The sequence below is a fragment of the Gymnoscopelus braueri genome (genome assembly GCF_963280865.1).
Source record: "Gymnoscopelus braueri genome assembly, chromosome: 19".
NCBI lineage: Eukaryota > Metazoa > Chordata > Actinopteri > Myctophiformes > Myctophidae > Gymnoscopelus > Gymnoscopelus braueri.
This window is the reverse complement of record NC_137621.1, coordinates 48,973,662-48,993,290: the sequence shown is the minus strand read 5'-3', so window position 1 is coordinate 48,993,290 and position 19,629 is coordinate 48,973,662. Positions and strand designations below refer to the sequence as shown.

At 41.3% G+C, this 19,629-nt stretch overlaps 1 protein-coding gene across 1 annotated transcript; it reads right to left on the bottom strand.

The window, feature by feature from the left end:
• Positions 1–7,824: 7,824 nt before the first annotated feature.
• On the bottom strand, positions 7,825–11,435 carry LOC308074834 (gap junction alpha-4 protein-like; the record flags this gene model as incomplete). The annotated part of the gene is made up of 2 exons (XM_080414333.1): positions 7,825–7,863; positions 9,978–11,435. 2 exons carry the CDS (start codon positions 11,433–11,435, stop codon positions 7,825–7,827), a joined length of 1,497 nt encoding a protein of 498 aa, XP_080270459.1.
• Positions 11,436–19,629: the final 8,194 nt, after the last annotated feature.

Sequence of the window (19,629 nt, the reverse complement as noted above, 5' to 3'; positions counted from 1 at the left end):
CTGTCGGGTGGAGAAAAAACGCTACTTTTGAGGATTCAAATTCAAAAGCATCAAAAGTAGCAGATCTACAAGCTCGAAACGCGTCGCTTGTGGATCTGCTACTTTTGATGCTTTTGTGTGACGCTGTAGTATGATCAAGTAGGGCGTTAATTTACGAAAAAACTCACAAAGTTTGAATATGAAAATAAGAGGTTTCTGCCCAACAGCGACGAAATAAGTATAGTTGGGTCGCCAGCGGCTCAGGAGGTAGAGCGGACATCGGGGAAGGTTCGATCCTCGGTTCCCCCCAGGCTTCGTGGCGCCTGCGTAAGTGTCCCATGAGCGAGACGCTTAACCCGCAAATGCAGGATCACTGCAATATATATACAGTATATACAATACATCACAGACATTACAGAGTCTGACGGGTCAAAGATTTTGGTGCAACACCGGATCTTCTTTCAAATTCAAACAGTAATGCAACCTGAATAATAGGGTCATTTCACTTTCCCAAAGCTAACAGGACTCAGGTTTTTTAAAAGCAGTGGTGGAAAAAGTACTCACATTTTTTACTTAAGTAAAAGTATCAATACTGCAATGTAGAAATACTCTGTTACAAGTAAAAGTTCGGAATTCAAAAATGTACTTGAGTAAAAGTACAAAAGTATTGGCATCAAAATGTACTTAAAGTACCGAAAGTAATTTCAAGTTTTCAAATGTATAAAATATTTTGAAAAAAGCAGATCTACAAGCTCACAATGCGTCGCATCGTGACGCATTGTGAGCTTGTAGATCGGCTATTTTCCAATGGCCGAAATGTATATAGGGCTGAAGTGGTTCATGTATATTTTGTAATAATAAACTAAATCTACAAATATACACTATTTGGATCCGAGATGTAGTGGAGTAGAAGTAAAATGACTGGAAATTAGAAACTTAAGTAAATGTAGTTAGTTACTTTCCACCACTGCTTAAAAGTGTGATTTTGATACCTGTTTCGACTGAATGGGTAGAGAAAAAACAAGCGCTAATTTAGATTCCTCGTTCTCCAGTCACAGAGCACAGGCACAAGTGATAAAGTGTGGTTGACACATGTTTGGCCGTATATCCTCACCAGGTAGCTGTACGACCCACGGTTCTGCCAAAGTTCATCATCACTTTAAAAGGTGACAGCACTGCCCTGAATCCTCCAAGAGGGTAAGGTATAGCAATGACAAATATTGACATTGGCACTTAAAAACAAAACTCCCAAGTACAGTACTTTGTGAATCAACCCAGGTCTCCAGATATTGTTGTCGAGATCTACTTAATGATTACTTCTGCAAATCTCGAGTGCTCATTTTGTGAGCCACTAATTTATTGTCTTTAATGTAGTAAGAATCTAGTGTTTGTACTTAGCTAGGTATTTCGCCACTACTGTTGTATTGTACATAAGCCAAATAATCCTATTTAAAGTATTTGGTATATGGGGTGTAAGACGCCTAAATATTACATCTTATGAGATTGTCGATTGTGTAAATTTATGCACACAAAAAGGAAACGAGAAAAAAAGAAAATACAATTTCCTATTCGCAACTCAGTATTTGTGATGGTTCCATGGTCTGAAATTCAGAGCTGTAAACGAAACGAAACAAAATCAACAGTGGTGAGATATTGATCGAGGGAGATGCCAAATCTGTCTGCTGACCCGAGAGTCGATTGGAAAGCACGTGTCACGGTTCCGGTCTAGGCCAGTGGTTCTCAACCTGTGGGGGGTCCCCAGATGACAATGAAGTGACCATTTAAGGTCTTTTAAGACCTTTTTAATACCTAGAAAAGAAAGAAAGAAAATAAATGTGACCATTACTGCATCAAAAGTAATCAACGGGTCAAACATTGGCCAAATTGTCAAAATTTATAAGCAAGAGGCAAACATTGTGAAATAGCCGATGTACAACGTGAGGTGTTGTGAGCTTGTAGATCTGCTATTTTCACAAGATGTATCTGTGGGAACTGAGTCAAACTAAATGTAATGCCTTGTCAGGGTGGGGGGTCCCCAGTTCAAATATGATTATTTTGGGGGGTCGTGACCTTAAAAGGCTTAGAACCACTGGTCTAGTTTGATGATCAAATTCATTCTGGGGCATTGTTTTGGTCGACCCTGGCGGCATTTTTGGCTTATTTTAAACCATCAGTCTCAAAGGAGGGTTGGGGTCATGCTCATTTTCAGTTTTCATGTCAAGTGGTGGAATTTCAAAATAATTGATATAATCATTTGGACACCGGATACATACATTTTGTTGTTGTCAAACAATTGTATCCAGAATATATTATGGACCACTGACCACTTAAGCCCTGTTTTACACTGTATTTCTGTGTTGTGTGGTGAAAATAGCCAATCTACAAGCTCACAAACTGTTGTGATGTGATGCTTTGTTAGCTAGTAGATAGGCAAATCTTTTTTGGAAGATTCTTGCCTATAATGGCATGTCCAAAATAGGGACGCAAGGTTGAAAGTGGTTAACCACTCAAACATTTATAGCACTTGGTTTTTTGAAGAAATTAGTTTGGAAAACAGATTTGACAAGATGTACATTTTTTATGGAAAAAATCTGAGTTCCCACATAAGTCTGACTTTAGTCCATTGAACTTGAAGCATGTTGACCCTAACCCTGTCCTTAACATGGCTGAACTCTCAGCATAGCCAGTGGTGGACAGTTAAGTACTTCCTTTGAGTATCTGTACTATACTTGAGTATTTGTATTTTTGGATACTTACTATGACTTTCACTGCACTACATTTCAAAGATTAATGTTGTACTTTTGACTCCGCTACGTTTCTTGAAGGGGGAAAAGTATATTATGAATTCACCACTTAAGTCCAATTCCAAATATAGTGAAAATAGCAGATCTACAAGCTCACTCAGCTTTGTAATTTGCACTTTTTAATACTCAAGTATTTTTTAATACTTGAGTATTTTTTAAAGCAATTACTCCAGTACTTTAACTCAAGCACATATCTGAGTGGGCAACTTTCACTTGTAGTTGAGTCATATTTGACCAGGAGTATCTATACTTTGTCTCAAGTACTAGGGTTGAGTACTTTGTCCACCACTGAGCATAGCATACCGATATACCAATGACTAAGCTCCACCGAATGTACTGAAGGCTCAGAGTACACTGAAGAACATTCATCAGCTGATCTTTTATTAATATGAACATTTTAACTTATTTATTTTCACTTTGTTGTTGGGGGTTGGGGCTTTGGTTCAGGGAAGGGGTATAGATTCAAAATGTAGGCTTCTGCCCATTCCTAGCATCGATTCTTGTGTTCGGTAATGGTTGTTTTTGTTTTATTATTATTATTATTATTGACAGTTGATTGAAAGATGACATGTCTTAATGTGTTACAAGTCACAAATGTCCTTATTGACTATAACTTATGCGAGGGTTTAAACGTAAAAGGGGCGTGAGTATGTTTACAACAATTGTATGCAACGTGTTTTTGTTTTGTAAAGATATTCATATGACCAGAGACTTCATTTGAATAGAAACGCTGATACGTTTTTTTCTTCTTTTTCTACTTAACTTAAAACTGTAGGTGACAATTTGTGACAAATTTAAACATATTGACAAGTGCAGCTCCAATTCTTGCCTTAGAGGTTTCAGAGGCCAAACTATTCAGTAAGGGAATGAATGGAGGGATTGCATTCAATCAAATGTACACTGCGGCTCCGAACCCATGTAAACATGGACAACAGAAGGGCCACAAAGCAAGTAGTGCTGGGCGGTATGACTTCATATCAATATCAAGATTATTTCAAACGTTTGCCTCAATTACGGTTAATGAACGATTATTCAAAAGAAATGTATACGTATATAGTGAAAATAACAGATTGTGAGCTTGTAGATCAGCATTTCTTTAGGCATAATACAGGGCTTAAGTGGTTAATGAGACTAATGGCTTTAGTCAATTATAAAAACAAAATCGATTCAAATTTTTTTGGTGTCCATTTGTTGACATATACGAAAAATATATATGTATGAAAAACTGCACCTCGATTATTCGATTCACTTACATGAGCTAGATTAAGTGGGTTATTGGTTCTAAATGTCTGTTTCGATATATTTGGGATTAATTGCCCAGCCCTACTAACACGTGTGTCAGCCTAAAATCAAGTGTCATTTTGTGTAGCTAGCTACAAACAGTTTGTCACATCGCACAAACTTTAAACTCTCCGGTCTCATTCAAAAATGACGTAACCATTTGGAACGAGAATAACTCATCACTTAATATACGTTGTTTAACCACTTAAGCCCTATGTACTTCGTCGTGTGACAAATAGAGAAAATAGCCAATGTACAAGCTCACAACGCATTTGTAGATTGGCTGTTTTCGCAATTGAGGAAACATTTTGGAAAAATGTGAAACGTTTGGAAATATGCCTAAAATAGGGACACCGGGGTTAAAGCGGTTAAGTTGATAACTATTAAATTATGAGTTACCAACCCTCTCTAATTAAAGGCATTAGCTCATGAAAATGGTTTAATGATTTTAAATGTTAAATATTGAGGGATAAACTTCAGGTAACAAAATGTAATGTTGAAATGGATGCCCCTAGTATTGTATAATACTTACAGTATAGTATTGTGCCAATAGAAAATCCTGTAGGATTTTTTGACTAGTAGGGGCATAGCGTTTCAGAATAAAACTCCTCATTTAGTAATACAATTATATGACCACTGAAATTATCTTTTATCTCAGTGGTTCCCAAACATAGGATCGAGACCCACTTTTGTATCGCAGACCCTTTTTTTATGGGTCGCAAGTAAATATCCCAGCTTTTTTCCTTTTGTTCCAGAAATGTTCAAATGAGGAAACAAAAAATCTGAAATATGAATCTGAAATTTAAGGGGGGAAAATGAAAACATTTTCAGAATCTTTTCAAAAATAAAATCTACAATAGCGAAAATATCCAATCTGCAAGCTTCTAGATCAGCAATTTTCACTATTTTTAAAAAAGTGATTAAAGATTTTTTTGAAACATTTTGTACGTTTGGGTCCCGGGGGAGACGCCTTAATGTCTCCATTGGGTCTCGAGACGAAAACGTTTGGGAACCACTGTTTCAAACGGCTGAGGTTTCATTGTTCTGTTTACATTGTCGGGGGGTGGAGGGGAATGGGGGGGTGGGGGGGAATGGGGGGGTGGGGGGGATGCTGCACTCCACAGCTGAGACCCAGTGCAGCTTTTGGTTGAATCCCAGGTCATGTGTATCCACACGTCAGGGTTTGTTAAACCGCCGGTTCTCAACATCGGGGGCCCAAATGGAGCCTTATACGGGCCTGTAAACTGGAACATTTGGCAGTGGTGTAAAGTAACAAAGTACATTTACTCAAGTACTGTACTTAAGTACCATTTTGAGGTATTTTTTACTTTATTGGAGTATTTTAAATTTTCAGTACTTCTACTCCACTACATCTCAGAGGCAAATATTGTACTTTTACTCCACTACAATTATTTCAAAACTTTAGTTACTTTGCAGATATAAATGATTACATTATAAAACATGCACCTCAGCCCTATTTTATACCTAGGCTATTTTCAAACATTTAACTTTTGGTACTTTAAATATATTTTGATGCCAATACTTTTGTACTTTTACTCAAGTAACATTTTGAACACAGGCCTTTTACTTGTAACATAGTACTTCTACATTGTGGTATTGATACTTTTACTTAAGTAAAACATTTCAGTACTTTTTTGCAACACTGCCATTTGGTTCCATTTGTACGCTCTCATTGAACTCTGATGATTTTACAGTGTAGATGATGAAAACTTCAAATAGGAGGGGGGTCTGTGGCCTAATGCATATCAAACTAGGGGTCCTTGAAATAAATCACTGAACTAAACACTGGAACCCCAACCTACACTGTCAAATCCTCAGTGCTTATTTAACTCTGAGAGTGTACGGGTCCATTTGGCTCCATTTACAGTATATACTGTACACTCTCAGAGTTACAGACCCATAGAGGTCCATTTGGAACCCCGTGGTGGTCCCCGGACCCCAGCGTTGAGAAACGGCGCGTTAAACCACATTTTGAAAGGAGAGCAGACTCTTTTTTAACACATATCTACCTGGACAATTCAGCATACCTCTTCTTTTTTGGGTAAGGACTGTATTATAGACATGTTGACATTTTACCAGTGGTGTCGTTTATAACTTTTTACATGGACAAGTGGTTATTATTATCATTGTATTTGTAGATTTTTCTGGTGAGCCATTTTTTTACGTGTCCTTCTTTGGAGTTCCTACATGACTGTTATCGGCAGGTTCAACTCTTTTTTTCTTTCTTTTTTTTACCTTTTTGAATGTTCGAATTGCCTGTTTTTATTATTTTGTACATATTGTGCAACATGTTGTGTTTTCGTTCATTTGATATGCAAATGATTTGAAAGAAAAGAGAAAAAAAATCAACACTTTGTCTAGGCAAAATTCTGTTCGGAAATAAAAACAAAAAGCATGAGACAATTCTACAGTAAGTGTTTTTTTCATCCATTTACAAAATGTTTGAAGCATTTAATATGAATATAATAGAACATAGCTCCACCAAATCTATTTTTATATAAATTACTACAAATACAGAATTTCTATACAAGTCTTCACCTTAGAAAAATTAATTTTGAACCACTTAAACCCCAGCATCTCTATTCTGGGAAAACCTTTGCTGAAAATAACCGATCTACAAACTCACAACACGTCGCAGCACAACGCGTTGTGAGCTTGTCGATCGGCGAGGATATTTAATGTAGGGCAAAAACAGAAAAGACACTAGTATAGAGCCGTGATAGACTCCTCTCAGTATGGGGTTTAAGTGGTCCATGCATATCTCGGACTTCATGTGGCCAGTCGTCTATGACGTATGACTCCGAATTTGGGCGAGGTTTCCGCCCGATCCAAGCACCATTGTCATCCATTATAAAATTTAATTCAGTTAGTTCAAAAAGTATAAAACATATGTGAAAAAAGAAATGACGGAGCTACTAAGTTATCTTACATTTTGCGGTTTGCGAGATTAGCTCCGCACAAACACGCACATGCACACGCACACGCACACGCACACGCACACGCACACGCACACGCACGCACGCGCACGCGCACGCGCACGCACGCGCACGCGCACGCACACGCACGCGCACGCGCACGCGCCTGACCATCTTATAGAGGGCTAGCCTCCTGCAGAGCCACGGCGTACAAATTCTATTTCTAAGGTTCCAAGAGTTCATGCCGTGGCAGCATCTACTATGGGTTTCATTTTGTAAACCATGGTAATTGTTTGGCAAAAGTTCCAGCGTTCATCCAAAACCTCAAATGGAAAGTTGTTCTCCAAATTAAGCAACTCCTCGTGTTCCAGACATATCCACAAAATGTCCCTTTTTATTTTAAAACGTTTTGGCCGTTTTAAGGTGCTTGTGAATCCAAAACGTATTGACATTGAGGATTGACAGTTGTGTCTGCCCGATCAATGGCCCTGCCATGTGATGTTGCGGGCAGATCAATGTTGTTGGCTGTATCATTGATATCTACTACAGCATTGGTTCTGAAACGGTTTCATTTCAAGGACCTCCATGCCTCAGAGAGTGCGCAAATGGAACCAAACGGTAACGGTTTCCGTTTGGTTGCGTTTGTACACTCTCTGAGATACAGACCTCTAAGCGTCCATGTGGAACACCCCCCCCCCCCCCCCCAAGGAGCCCTGAGGATCGCTGGACCCCACTTTGTGCTCATTCAGGACCCCCAGGAGGTCCTGGTCTGCAGCAGGACCCTGTAGCTTTGCCATGCTGGTCTTGAAGTTAACCTCTTCTCATCACTTCTTCATTATGGAGGAGATGTCCAGGAAAACGCTCTGAAATCAACAACAACAAAAAGTAATGCTGAGTTGAGAAGAATTCTGTTCACTCATGAATCCCTCATGTGTTGAGATCATAATACAGCACCCCCATAACGGTGCACACATGTGCACTCTCAGGGTAACAGACCTGTAAGGGTCCATTTGGAACCCTGGGGGTCCTTGGACCCCACTTTGAGAACCACACAATAAACTGTGAGTAGCGCTGAAGAATGTGCGACATTTAAGCATCATCAAGCTATCCTATATGAAGTTGTAAAGTGCTATCATTTTACTGATGTGTAAAATGACATTTAACTGTTTAAATGTATAATATTCAAATATGTGATGTATACAATTTTCATCTGATAATCCTTGTAGAGTCAGCAGGTGAGCAGAGTCAGCAATTACTGATGACTCTGCTCACCAGACAGAGTAGAAGGCGCTTGTTGTGTAGGAGAACACACTGACCCTCTGAGAGAAGTAAACACTGTGCAGCAAAGGTTGGAGTTACTGACTGTGAACTGTAAACTGCCTACTATACTTTGAGTGTGTTTCCCTTTCGGTACGGAACAACGGACAAAGACCAAGTGAACCCCCAGTGAGTGGACTGCCGCGGTAGAACATTGGACCTCGGATTTGGATCATGGACCAACAGACTTGTAAGATTAACATTCCCTTGCTGCCCACATTGTTCTCACACCTGCTTGCTGTGTCTCCCCCACATCAACTCACCCTCCAAGGCCAAATGACAGTGCCCCCCCCCCCCCCCATCTCGACACCCTGAAGCAAATATCATTAAAATATTGCCATTGCTTTTTCAGACAATTACTTACTTATCTGCATTCAATAGGATATTGCTCATAGATTATTTGGGGAACAGCATTGTCTATTTATTTATTTTACCGGGGAGTGAGAGTAAAAGTCTTAGCATGGTTTCCCCGCATTCATTTTTCACACCACTGTTAATTTGTTTGCGGTCACTTGTGAACTGAAGGGCGTTGCAACATCATCAGCAATTAATTAGTTTCTTCTCATTAATTCTAGTGAGAACATTTGCTGGACAGGTCACAGTCAATGCTGCCAACTCATCCTTTTTGGATCCATCTCTCTCTCTCTCCCTCAACCTCTCTTCTCTCCCACTAATTGTATTCCCCCCCCTAATTGTTTGTTAATTTCAACTAATATAGCTTATGTAAAAATGTTCCTTCTTCACGTCTGGATGTTAAAGGAGAAATTTGCCTACTGAATATTTAACTTGAATCCTATCATTCTATTGTCAGAGGTCATATGAAAACCCTTCCTAGTCTGTCAGAATGTTAGTCAAAAGGAATATATATACTTTTTGTACCAACCAGGTAAGTTAGGAAACGATCATTTGCTTGCAACTTTGCCTTGACCTCAAAGCAACAAAAAAAAATCTGCTGTATTCATGGTCAGACAGTCTAGAGAGTGAGCACAGTAAGTGGGACAACAAACAACATGTCCCCATTCTGGAATAAAACCAGGGATATTCATTCAGTTATATGGGCAAAGCTCCAACTGGTTTGCAATGAGCAGTGGTGGAAAAAGTACTCAAATGTTTTACTTAAGTAAAAGTATCAATACTGCAATGTAGAAATACTCTGTTACAAGTAAAAGTCCGGAATTAAAAATGTACTTGAGTAAACGTACCAACATATTGGTATCAAAACGTACTTAAAGTACCAAAACTAAAAGTACATTTTTTTTTGAAAATAGCAGATCTACAAGCTCACAACACGTCGCGATGCAACTAGATCTGCTATTTTCAAATAGCCTATGTATAAAATAGGGCTAAAGTGGTTAATGTATGTTTTATAATGTAATAATTTATATCTGCAGTAACTAGTAACTAAAGTTTTCAAATAATTGTAGTGGAGTGAATGTACAATATTTGCCTCTGAGATGTAGTGGAGTAGAAGTAAAAGTATAGACAATTGGAAATACTCCAGTAAAGTAAAAGTACCTAAAAATTGTACTTAAGTACAGTACTTGAGTAAATGTACTTAGTTACTTTACACCACTGGCAATGAGGAAACCATGTTTGAATGCTACAACAAGTGAGGAAACAATCAGAGATTTGAAAGCGGCCATCTTTGGCATTTATTCACCATGGACATCCTGCGACCTCCGGCTGGTGACATCATGGACATGTCCCCGTGCAGAGAGCCCAGCTCATCGGACTCCTCGGAGCTATGGACGGAGTTGCTGGAGCCGCTGATGTTGGACATGCTATCGGACGGCGGTCGGGCCATGAAGCTGGTCTTCCTGGGGTTGGGGAACAGGAGACCACTCCCCAGTGAGCCCCTCCAGGCTTTAACCTCCTCTCTTACCACAACGCTGGGCCTATGGACCAAGGTGCTGCTGGACACCAGAGCCTCCATGGAGCGGGGCTGGAGATGATTTCCGCTATGCGGATCATCGTGAGGAGCCCGGTTCTTGGGATCCGCTTTCCCGCCGGATGGAGCAGTTCTACAGGTTGGCAGAATGTGCTGTTCTGCTGCGCTGCTGAGAAGCTCCTGACTTTCACGGCACTGAGGGCCTTCAACGGCGGCCGTAGACAACGGCGGGCTGATTCGCTGTAAGGACTCGATCGGCTGGGTTCCGGTAGAATGAGCCGAGCTGTTGTGACTCGATGACTCGTGGTCGGGTTTGACCTCTGTGTTATAATGAGGAGGCCTTGTGTTCACCTCCGGAGTCAGTTTGGGGACGGTTTGAGTCGAGAGCCCGCTCTGCCGTGACACGTGGCTCATCACGCAAAGGTGCTGCGCGAATGGCTTGTTCAGAGGCTCGCTTGTCAAGCTGTCATCGTCCGAATACTTCTCCCCGTTGAGCGTCTGTTTGATCTTCCTCGCGCCCAGGTGCGATATCTCCAGCACGTTGAGGAAAAGCGACACGCTGGCGATGATGACCATGAACACCATGAAGATGGTCTTCTCCGTGGGCCGCGAGACGTAGCAGTCCACGATGTTGGGACACGGCAGCCTACTGCACCTGTACAGCGGGTCCACCCGGATGCCGTACAGGACCCACTGCCCCAGGATGAAGCACACCTCCACCACGGAGCGCGTCAGGATATGGATGATGTACGTCCTGAGCAGGGAGCCCCTCAGCGGCACCGTCTTCACCCTCCTCCGCTCGTGGAGCCTCCGCAGCTCGCGCTCCATTCGCTTGTGCTCCTCCTTCGGCGCCGCCTCCGCCTCGTCCATCTCGTCCATCTCCTCCCGGAGCCGCACGCGCCGCCGGTGGCGCCCCTTCTCCAGGTTGCGGATGCGGTAGAGGGTGTGGCCCATGAAGAAGAGTGAGGGCGCCGACACGAACACGACCTGAAGCATCCAGAAGCGGACGAGGGAGATGGGGAAGGCGCGGTCGTAGCACACGGCCTTGCAGCCCGGCTGGTGGGTGTTGCAGACGAACTCGGCCTGCTCGTCCTCCCACACCTCCTCGGCGGCGACCCCCAGGACCAGCATGCGGAAGACGAAGAGGACGGTGAGCCAGATCTTGCCCACGATGGTGGAGTGGGCGTGGACGTCCTCTAGGATGCTGCCCAGCAGCTTCCAGTCACCCATGGTCAGCTGCCGAACTCTTCACTGCCACATGCCTTCTGTCTGCGAAGAGACAAGCATGCAGTGGTGGGAAAAGTACTCAAATGTTTTACTTTAAGTAAAAGTATCAATACTGCAATGTAGAAGAACTCTGTTACAAGTAAAAGTCCGGAATTCTAAATGTACTTGAGTAAAAGTATAAAAAAAAGCATTGGTATTAAAATGTACTTAAAGTACCAAAAGTAAAGGTACCAAAATGTTTGAAAATAGCCGATCTACAAGCACACAACGCGTCACAACGCGTCACAACGCGTCGCATCGCGGCGCGTTGTGAACTTGTAGATCTGCTATTTTCAAATAGCCTAGATATAAAATCGGGCTCAAGTGGTTCATATATGTTTTATAATGTAATGATTTATATCTGCAAAGTAACTAGTAACTAAAATTTTCAAATAATTGTAGTGGAGTAAAAGTACAATATTTCCCTCTGAGATGTAGTGGAGTAGAAGTAAAAGTACTGAAAACTGGAAATAGTCCAGTAAAGTAAAAGTAACTCAAAATGGTACTTAAGTACAGTACTTGTGTAAATGTACTTAGTTACTTTACACCACTGGAAACAAGCATGCAATACGCACACACACACACACACACGCACACACACGCACACGCGCGCACACACACAAACACACACACACACACACACACACACACACACACACACACACACACACACACACACACAGACACACAGGTAAGGTAAAGACTTAGTTCCTGTGCTTTGATTTCACCTGACATTCATGGTGCTACAGCCTACCAACCCCTAATCTCTCAAGGCAGATCCTGCTAACAGCAGAATCTGTCAGCACCACTGCCCTAAATGTAGTGTTGTTGTTAGTAGGAATAAACACAGAAGCACCTGAGAGGAAGTGGACTAAAAAAGGAGAGGAGCCAAACCGAGTTCCTGTTTCTACACAAAAAAGGAGGTGGTGCTCCCAGAGGCAAAAACAACCCTAACCCTTTTTTTTTTTACTGAATAAGTTCCCAGATTGACCATCCCCAAACCCCTGCCACTGCAGCCCCCTGGGATTTTTCACAAACAAAAGTGAAACAGACCACAATTTTCTTTATCTTCTCTTTTCTAAGAAACTTTAATAGACAAAGTTCTGACTATAACAAATAACTAAGGTAGAGACAAAAATGTTTGCATAATGTTTGATTCGATTTTCAATTCAGGAGTCTCAAGTTGTTGTCGACTACTAGTCCACACTCTCACATAGCAATTCAATGATTTATGTTTTATTGATTTATTTATTGTAAACAACATGCAAACAAAGGCAGTAAAATGTTGCACAGTATGTTGTCCTACAGCACCATCAAATGACAACACTGACCTAAATATTACAAATAATGAAAATGTCTTTCCCCTTTTCTGCCAATTTAGTCATGATGCCAATTCTTCTCATTTTCTCACACAAAGTCACTGCTAACCCCTATATAGGTTGGTCATGTGGGAGGGTGTAAATCACCACGTGTCTCTTCCGATGCACGCAATATATATAGAGCAGGGGTCTTCCACGTTTTTCAGGTCAAGGACCCCTTAGCCGAGAGAGAGATAAAGCAGAGACCCCCACTACACACCAGTTGTGTTGCAGATTAAACCTTTAAACCCTCCCAAATCTACGCCTATATCCGTTCAACTCACAAATACACAACATCCTCAATCTTACGGTTGCAAAATGGTAATCAACATCTGATAGCTGCAATGCACCTTATATAGTCTTGGTTACAAGGTTACAGATTATGTTATGGAGCAGAGAATTTGAGCATCGTTTTTTTATGTTACAGTGTTAGCCCACTGCATCAACCAGCAAGAGAAGACCAGAGTTTGAAAAGTGCAATTCGCCTAATTCCACTTCCAATCAATCAATACGCCTGTCACTGTGCATTACACAAGTTAGCTTCAATGTCACACTTTTCCGTATGAGGCGAAAGGAAAAAATAAAACTCAATCGGACTATGTTGGCAAAATTGTATAGCTACCGCAACAAAAACAGACCACTTACATATCAATGGTATGGGTTCCCTGTGTCTTTGTTGATGCCGTTTATCATGTTTAAATCGACTAGGAGCAACCAGAGAGTCACTGGCGCTGTGTGATTACCCCATGGAGAGATCTGGCGGTTGAAGTCCCATTTCACCGTTCAAAAACACCAATCCCCAGCCCTGTCGTCGATGGTTGTTTGTCCAGTGTGCCTGTTTGAGCGAGGGGTCTGCTCTCCCGTGTTGTTGCATGCAGGATGTGGACATTGGTTCTCCCACTGATAGGACAATGCCCCATGGCACATCTTGCCAGGCAATTGGTCCACCCCCCCCTCCTATATCCCTGTTGTGTGCACCAGCAGTGCCATGCATGCAGCCCAAACCAGGGCCCTCTAACTCGGTCAATAACATGACAACTGGACGCTGGCTAAACATAGATGTAACTCAACTACTATTGTGGGGGACTTTGGTTTTGAAAGTAGAAACTTATTTAAACAGCCATGCCTCCTGCTGTCTGCTTAATCGCAACCGGACGGCTCGACGTCCCGTCCCAGCTCGTGATTTACTTCTGGAGTCGTGCTGGGAGGGAAGTGGTTCGGGAGGTAGAGCAGGGAACCGGAAGCAGTGGTGTAAAGTAACAGTCCATTTACTCAAGTGCCGTACTTAGGTACAATGTTGAGGTACTCTTTACTTTACTGGAGTATTTCCAATTATCAGTACTTTTACTTCTACTCCACTATATCTCAGAGGCAAATATTGTACTTTTACTCCACTACACTTATTTGAAAACTTTAGTTAGTAGTTACTTTGCAGATATAAATGATTACATTATAAAACATAGATTTACCACTTTAGCCCTATTTTATACATAGGCTATTTGAAAATAGACGATCTACAAGCTCACAACGCGTCGCATCTTGTAAATCTGCTATTTTCAAACATTTTTGTACTTTTACTTTTGGTAGTAAGTACATTTTGATACCAATACTTTTGTACTTTTACTCAAGTACATTTTTCATTCCAGACTTTTACTTGTAACAGAGTACTACTTTGAGCAAGACACTGCACTCCTAACTGCTCCCGACGGGCAGGTTGCTGGTGCCTTGCAATGGTTGCATGGGTGGCCTGTTCTACTGTCAGTGTGATTGGTAAGCGTGCCACGGAGGGCGTAACAAGTGCAGAGGGACACACTATCCCTCCAGTTCCGCTCCCTGCTGAACAGGTGCCAACCTGTAGGAGTCACTAGTGCAGAAACAAAGAACGCCCTTACTGTGTTGACCCAAACACGGCCAATGAAGTTTGTTGGTGCGCCCGGCCAAGCCGGATGCACCATGAAGGATGTGAACACCAGTCTCCACTGTGGTGACGACGGCTGCACATCCCGGAAACCCACTTTTTAATACGGCCCTGTCAAGTCTGCCACTGGCAGGTGACGGGTAACCTCACGTCAATGTCAATTGGTCAGCGTTTCTGATGATTCTGGTGATTGTTCCCACTCATTCCCTACCTGTGAGAGGTACGGAAAAAACTCACAGAAGCGATTCTTTTATAGGTTTAAAAACATTGAAATAATGATCTCTTCGTAACAATTTTCACATTGCAACGCATGAATTGAAATGTGAATGAATGTCTTTGCATTTAAATAATCTGTAAAGAGTTGACAACAATTGTGAGTGTGCGGGGGAATGTGAAAAAAAGAGCGGAGCACTCACATTCTCCAATTCATTTTAACGACAGCGTTCGGAGCCCACAGGCTCTTCGCCACGTCAAACAAGTTTGATCTGATGAGGAGCCTTAGGCCTGAAATCAATCCGTGAACAATCTGATTCACAGGCAGATTACTGAGAATCGGTATTGCAAACTTTCACATGAAACACAACAGGAACAACAGCCTATACTTATACGATGTGCCACTTATTTGAATGTACTGTATGTAGCCCACTGAGATAAAAAAAAGAAAAAGAAGCTTGCTCAACTGAATGCTGCCCCATGAACCCAGCCACACTACGGAGTAAAGGGCAATAATGCAGGGTTGATTTGAGAGCAGAGGTGATTGGCTGCACCGGTCGTGCCCGCGGGCGCTTTAACCCATTAAGACCGGGGAACGCATCTGTGTCATTTTAGATTTTAACCACTTTAACCGAGTGCCGCGCCACCGAGTGCCGCGCTACGAGCTTGTAGATCTGCTATTTTTTTTTAAAACCTGAAAATGTGTGAAAATCTTTGAATGCATATATTTTTTCCGCGGCCAAATACATATCATTTTGGTGGTCCTTGACATGGAAAAGTTTGAGAACCTTATATCAACAACTTAAGTGTTTCAGAAAACAAGATTAGGATTTAGAACACATTTGTAGAATCCCCAGAAGCAATGATTTGAGTTATGAGTGTTCGCTTTAAAAATATACTGTATATATTCAAAGATTTGCACAAATGTTCATGATTTTGCAGATCTACAAGCTCATAGCGCGGCACTTGGTGCCGCGCTATGAGCTTGTAGATCTGCTATTTTTGAATAGCCAAAGAAAATCTAAAGAATTACACAGATTCTTTCCCGGTCTAAATGGGTTAATTAGCTTTCCATCGCGTGCTGGCAGAGTCGATGCCATTGATTTGATTTTCCCTTCTGAAGCCACTGTTGGCAGTTGCTGCCACCGTGGCAGAGGCCAGATGTCACAGCATGATCGTGATTGGGGTGGGGTTGGGGGGGCGTTACGCAATGAACGGCTGGTTCATCAAGTGCTCAGCAGCCGATGCTGTCCATTTGACCTGTGCCATGCGATCGAATGCTGTGTAAAGTCAGCCGAGCGCAAGCATTTCACTTCCGGTATAGACTTTCAATATAAAATTTGGGTCGACAGATGATTTTTACAAGTTATATACTGAAAATATATCGTCGCTGTCGGGCAGAAACCTCTTACCTCCATTTTAAACTTCTGTGTATTTTTGTAAAGTAACGCCAGAGTCACACAAAAGTAGCAGATCTGCAAGCTCAAAACGCAGTGCAAAGTGACACGTTTCAAGCTTGTCGATCTGCTACTTTTACCATTTTTTTACTTGAATCCTGTAAAGTAACAGTTTTGGACATATGAGGTTTCCACCCGACAGAGACGATATATATAGTGAAGTGGCCATATTTGATTCAACTTTTATTGGCGACATATTCTTTGCAGGTACTACTTTTTTTGTCTTGTAGAACACGTGTTATTAATCACGATGGGGTCTCATAATGGCATGGCTTACCTCTACCTCTGATGTCATAAAGATGACGTGATATTGATGAAATCCTTCGCCCAAATATGGAGGTGGATCTGAGATTTCCATTAAAATGTTTTTTTTTTTTAATTTTCACACAAAGAAATATTCACAATATGAAACTGGGATATTCTGGGATTTAATTCCTTAGCCTACTGGCAAGACATTTGGCACTGATTGTTCCAGTGTTTTGCAAAATGTAGCCTACTTAAAGTACCAAAAGTAAAGGTACTAAAATGTTTGAAAATAGCAGATCTAAAAGCTCACAACGCGTCGCATAGCGACGCGTTGTGAGCTTGTAGATCAGCTATTTTCAAATAGCCTATGTATAAAATAGGGCTGAAGTGGTTAATGTATGTTTTATAATATAATACTTTATATCTGAAAAATAACTAGTAGCTAAAGTTTTCAAATAATTGTAGTGTAGTAAAAGTACAATATTTGCCTCTGAGATATAGTGGAGTAGAAGTAGAAGTATTGAAAATAGGAAATACTCCAGTAAAAGTACCTCAAAATTTGACCTAAGTACAGTACTTGAGTACATGTACTTAGTTACTTTAGACCACTCTCTAGCAGCCATACCTGTGTGCCTTTATTTTGAAATCCACAGACTGGAAGTAAAATGCTCATGATGGTTTGCCTTGACACTGGTTTTGTGGTTTATTTTAAGTGGGTTGACTGTTTGCTGACAACCCCATCGACCTACATGTAATTTAGATCAACAACCAACGCGTAAAACCCTCAGTCAGTGCTCTATCTAGTGATGTGTTGTAGTCCTCCAAGACCGTGGGTGGTGTTTATTTGTCGGTAACTCCTTAATTGAATCATTAGTACTACTACTCTGGCAAGACAGAGGTGGCAGATTGTGGACAATCAGAATCAACACCTACCTGCTTGCAATAACAATATGCAATGTACCTATTCAATATTTGCCACTACCAAATTGCCTTCAGAACGACTGCATTCACATACAGTAGCATAATATATGAGATATATATTTTGTCAGTAAATGAAGTATAAAGTATAAGATCTAAAGGATTTTGCCTGTAATCTGATATCACATGTAGGTATTTTACATTATAGGCCTATGGCAAAATATTTTACATGCCAAATGAATAAAGCCAGAGTAACCTGTTACTGAATTTAGGTGATGCACTGCTATGGTGATAATAAGAACATTACAATACAGTATATGCACGCACGCACGCACGCACGCACCCACCCACCCACCCAGACAGACAGACACACACACACACGTGCTGTGAGAAGGGCCTTATGTGACAGGGCCTGACATCCATTCTCCAATTCTACTTAATAATCAGGCTTTTTCTTTCTCTCCCTGGGAAGTAGGCTAATAATGACATACTAACAGTCCAGTTTAATGTAAAATAAGATATTTGGAAATCAATGAGACGTTTTCTAAATGATATAAGCAACACAATACACAATAAAAAACTTACATTTTAATTGTGGGTGTGTGGGGGGGACCTGTATATTGGATAGGGGGCACTGGCTCAAAAAAGGTTGATAAACGTATACAGTGTCACACAAAAGTATCTGCTTTTTTATCCTTTTTTTTGTTGTGTCTGTAGGTTTTATAAGATGAAAAGTATGAACAAGATATTGTGACTAAATAATAACTACATCCTTCGAAACGGGACCGTACCTATGTTCCCCAGGTTCTATGTTCCCCAGGTTCTATGTTCCCCTGACCTGATACTGACCATGATACTAACATGATACTGACCATGATACTGACCATGATACTACCATGATACTGACATGATATTGACATGGTACTGACATGATACTGACATGGTACTGACCATGATACTGACCATGATACTAACATGATACTGACACTTGCCATGAAACTGAGCATGATGCTGACCATGACACTGACCATGATACTGATACTGATTATAAGATGTAACACTTTTCCCAACAATTTGACCAGTTATGGCCCGGACGGCTGGCGTGGCGGTCCGGGCACAGCATGTGGCGGGTTCGACTCCCGATCCCGACGGACTTTGCTGCGTGTCACTTCCATCTCTCTCTCCTCATTTCCTCTCAGACTACTGTATACTATCTAATAAAAGGCAGATAAAGCCAAAAACAATTATATAAAAAAAAAATCTTAATGTAACAAATTATTACGTTATTATATTATGCAAAAACCTGTTATTGCGCTATCGCTCATGATTTTATTACATTATGAGCTTTTATGACATTTAGTTTATTATATTATGAACTGTTATTACGCCGTTATTACATTATGAGTTGCTACAAGGTGCTCTATATCACCAAGATGGCCGCCAGGGGAAAGGGGCGGGCAAGTTTCTGATAGTAATTTCTCCCCATTATGTTCAGTTGTGTGTGTTCAGAGATGTTATTAATAATTGGAAATTAGAAATGTATGTTTCCTGCATTTTTGGGCGAGCGGGGAACATAGAACCTTTTTTTTGTTAATGGGGAACATAGAACCTTTTTTGGGGTAAACGGGGAACATAGAACCTTTTTTTAGGTAAAAGGGGAACATAGAACCCAGGGAACAGAGAACCTTTTTTGGTAAGTGGGGAACATAGAACCTTTTTTGCAGGGAACATAGAACCTGGGGAACATAGAACCTGGGGAACATACTGTAGGTACGGTCCCATGATATCCTCTCTGTCGGGTGGAAACCTCATATGTCCAACTGTTGCTTTTCAGGATTCAAATTCAAAAATAGCAAAAGTAGCCGATCTACAAGCTCATATAGCGGCGTTTCGAGCTTGCTGATCTGTGTGATTTGTGTGACACTGCAGTATGATCAAGTAGGGCGTTCATTTACGGAAAAAAACGCCACAAAAACTGAAAATCTGTCTCTGTTCCCCACGTGTCTTCAATTTGCTGCAGCTGTGGGTCATGTTCCTCTAAGTGGCCA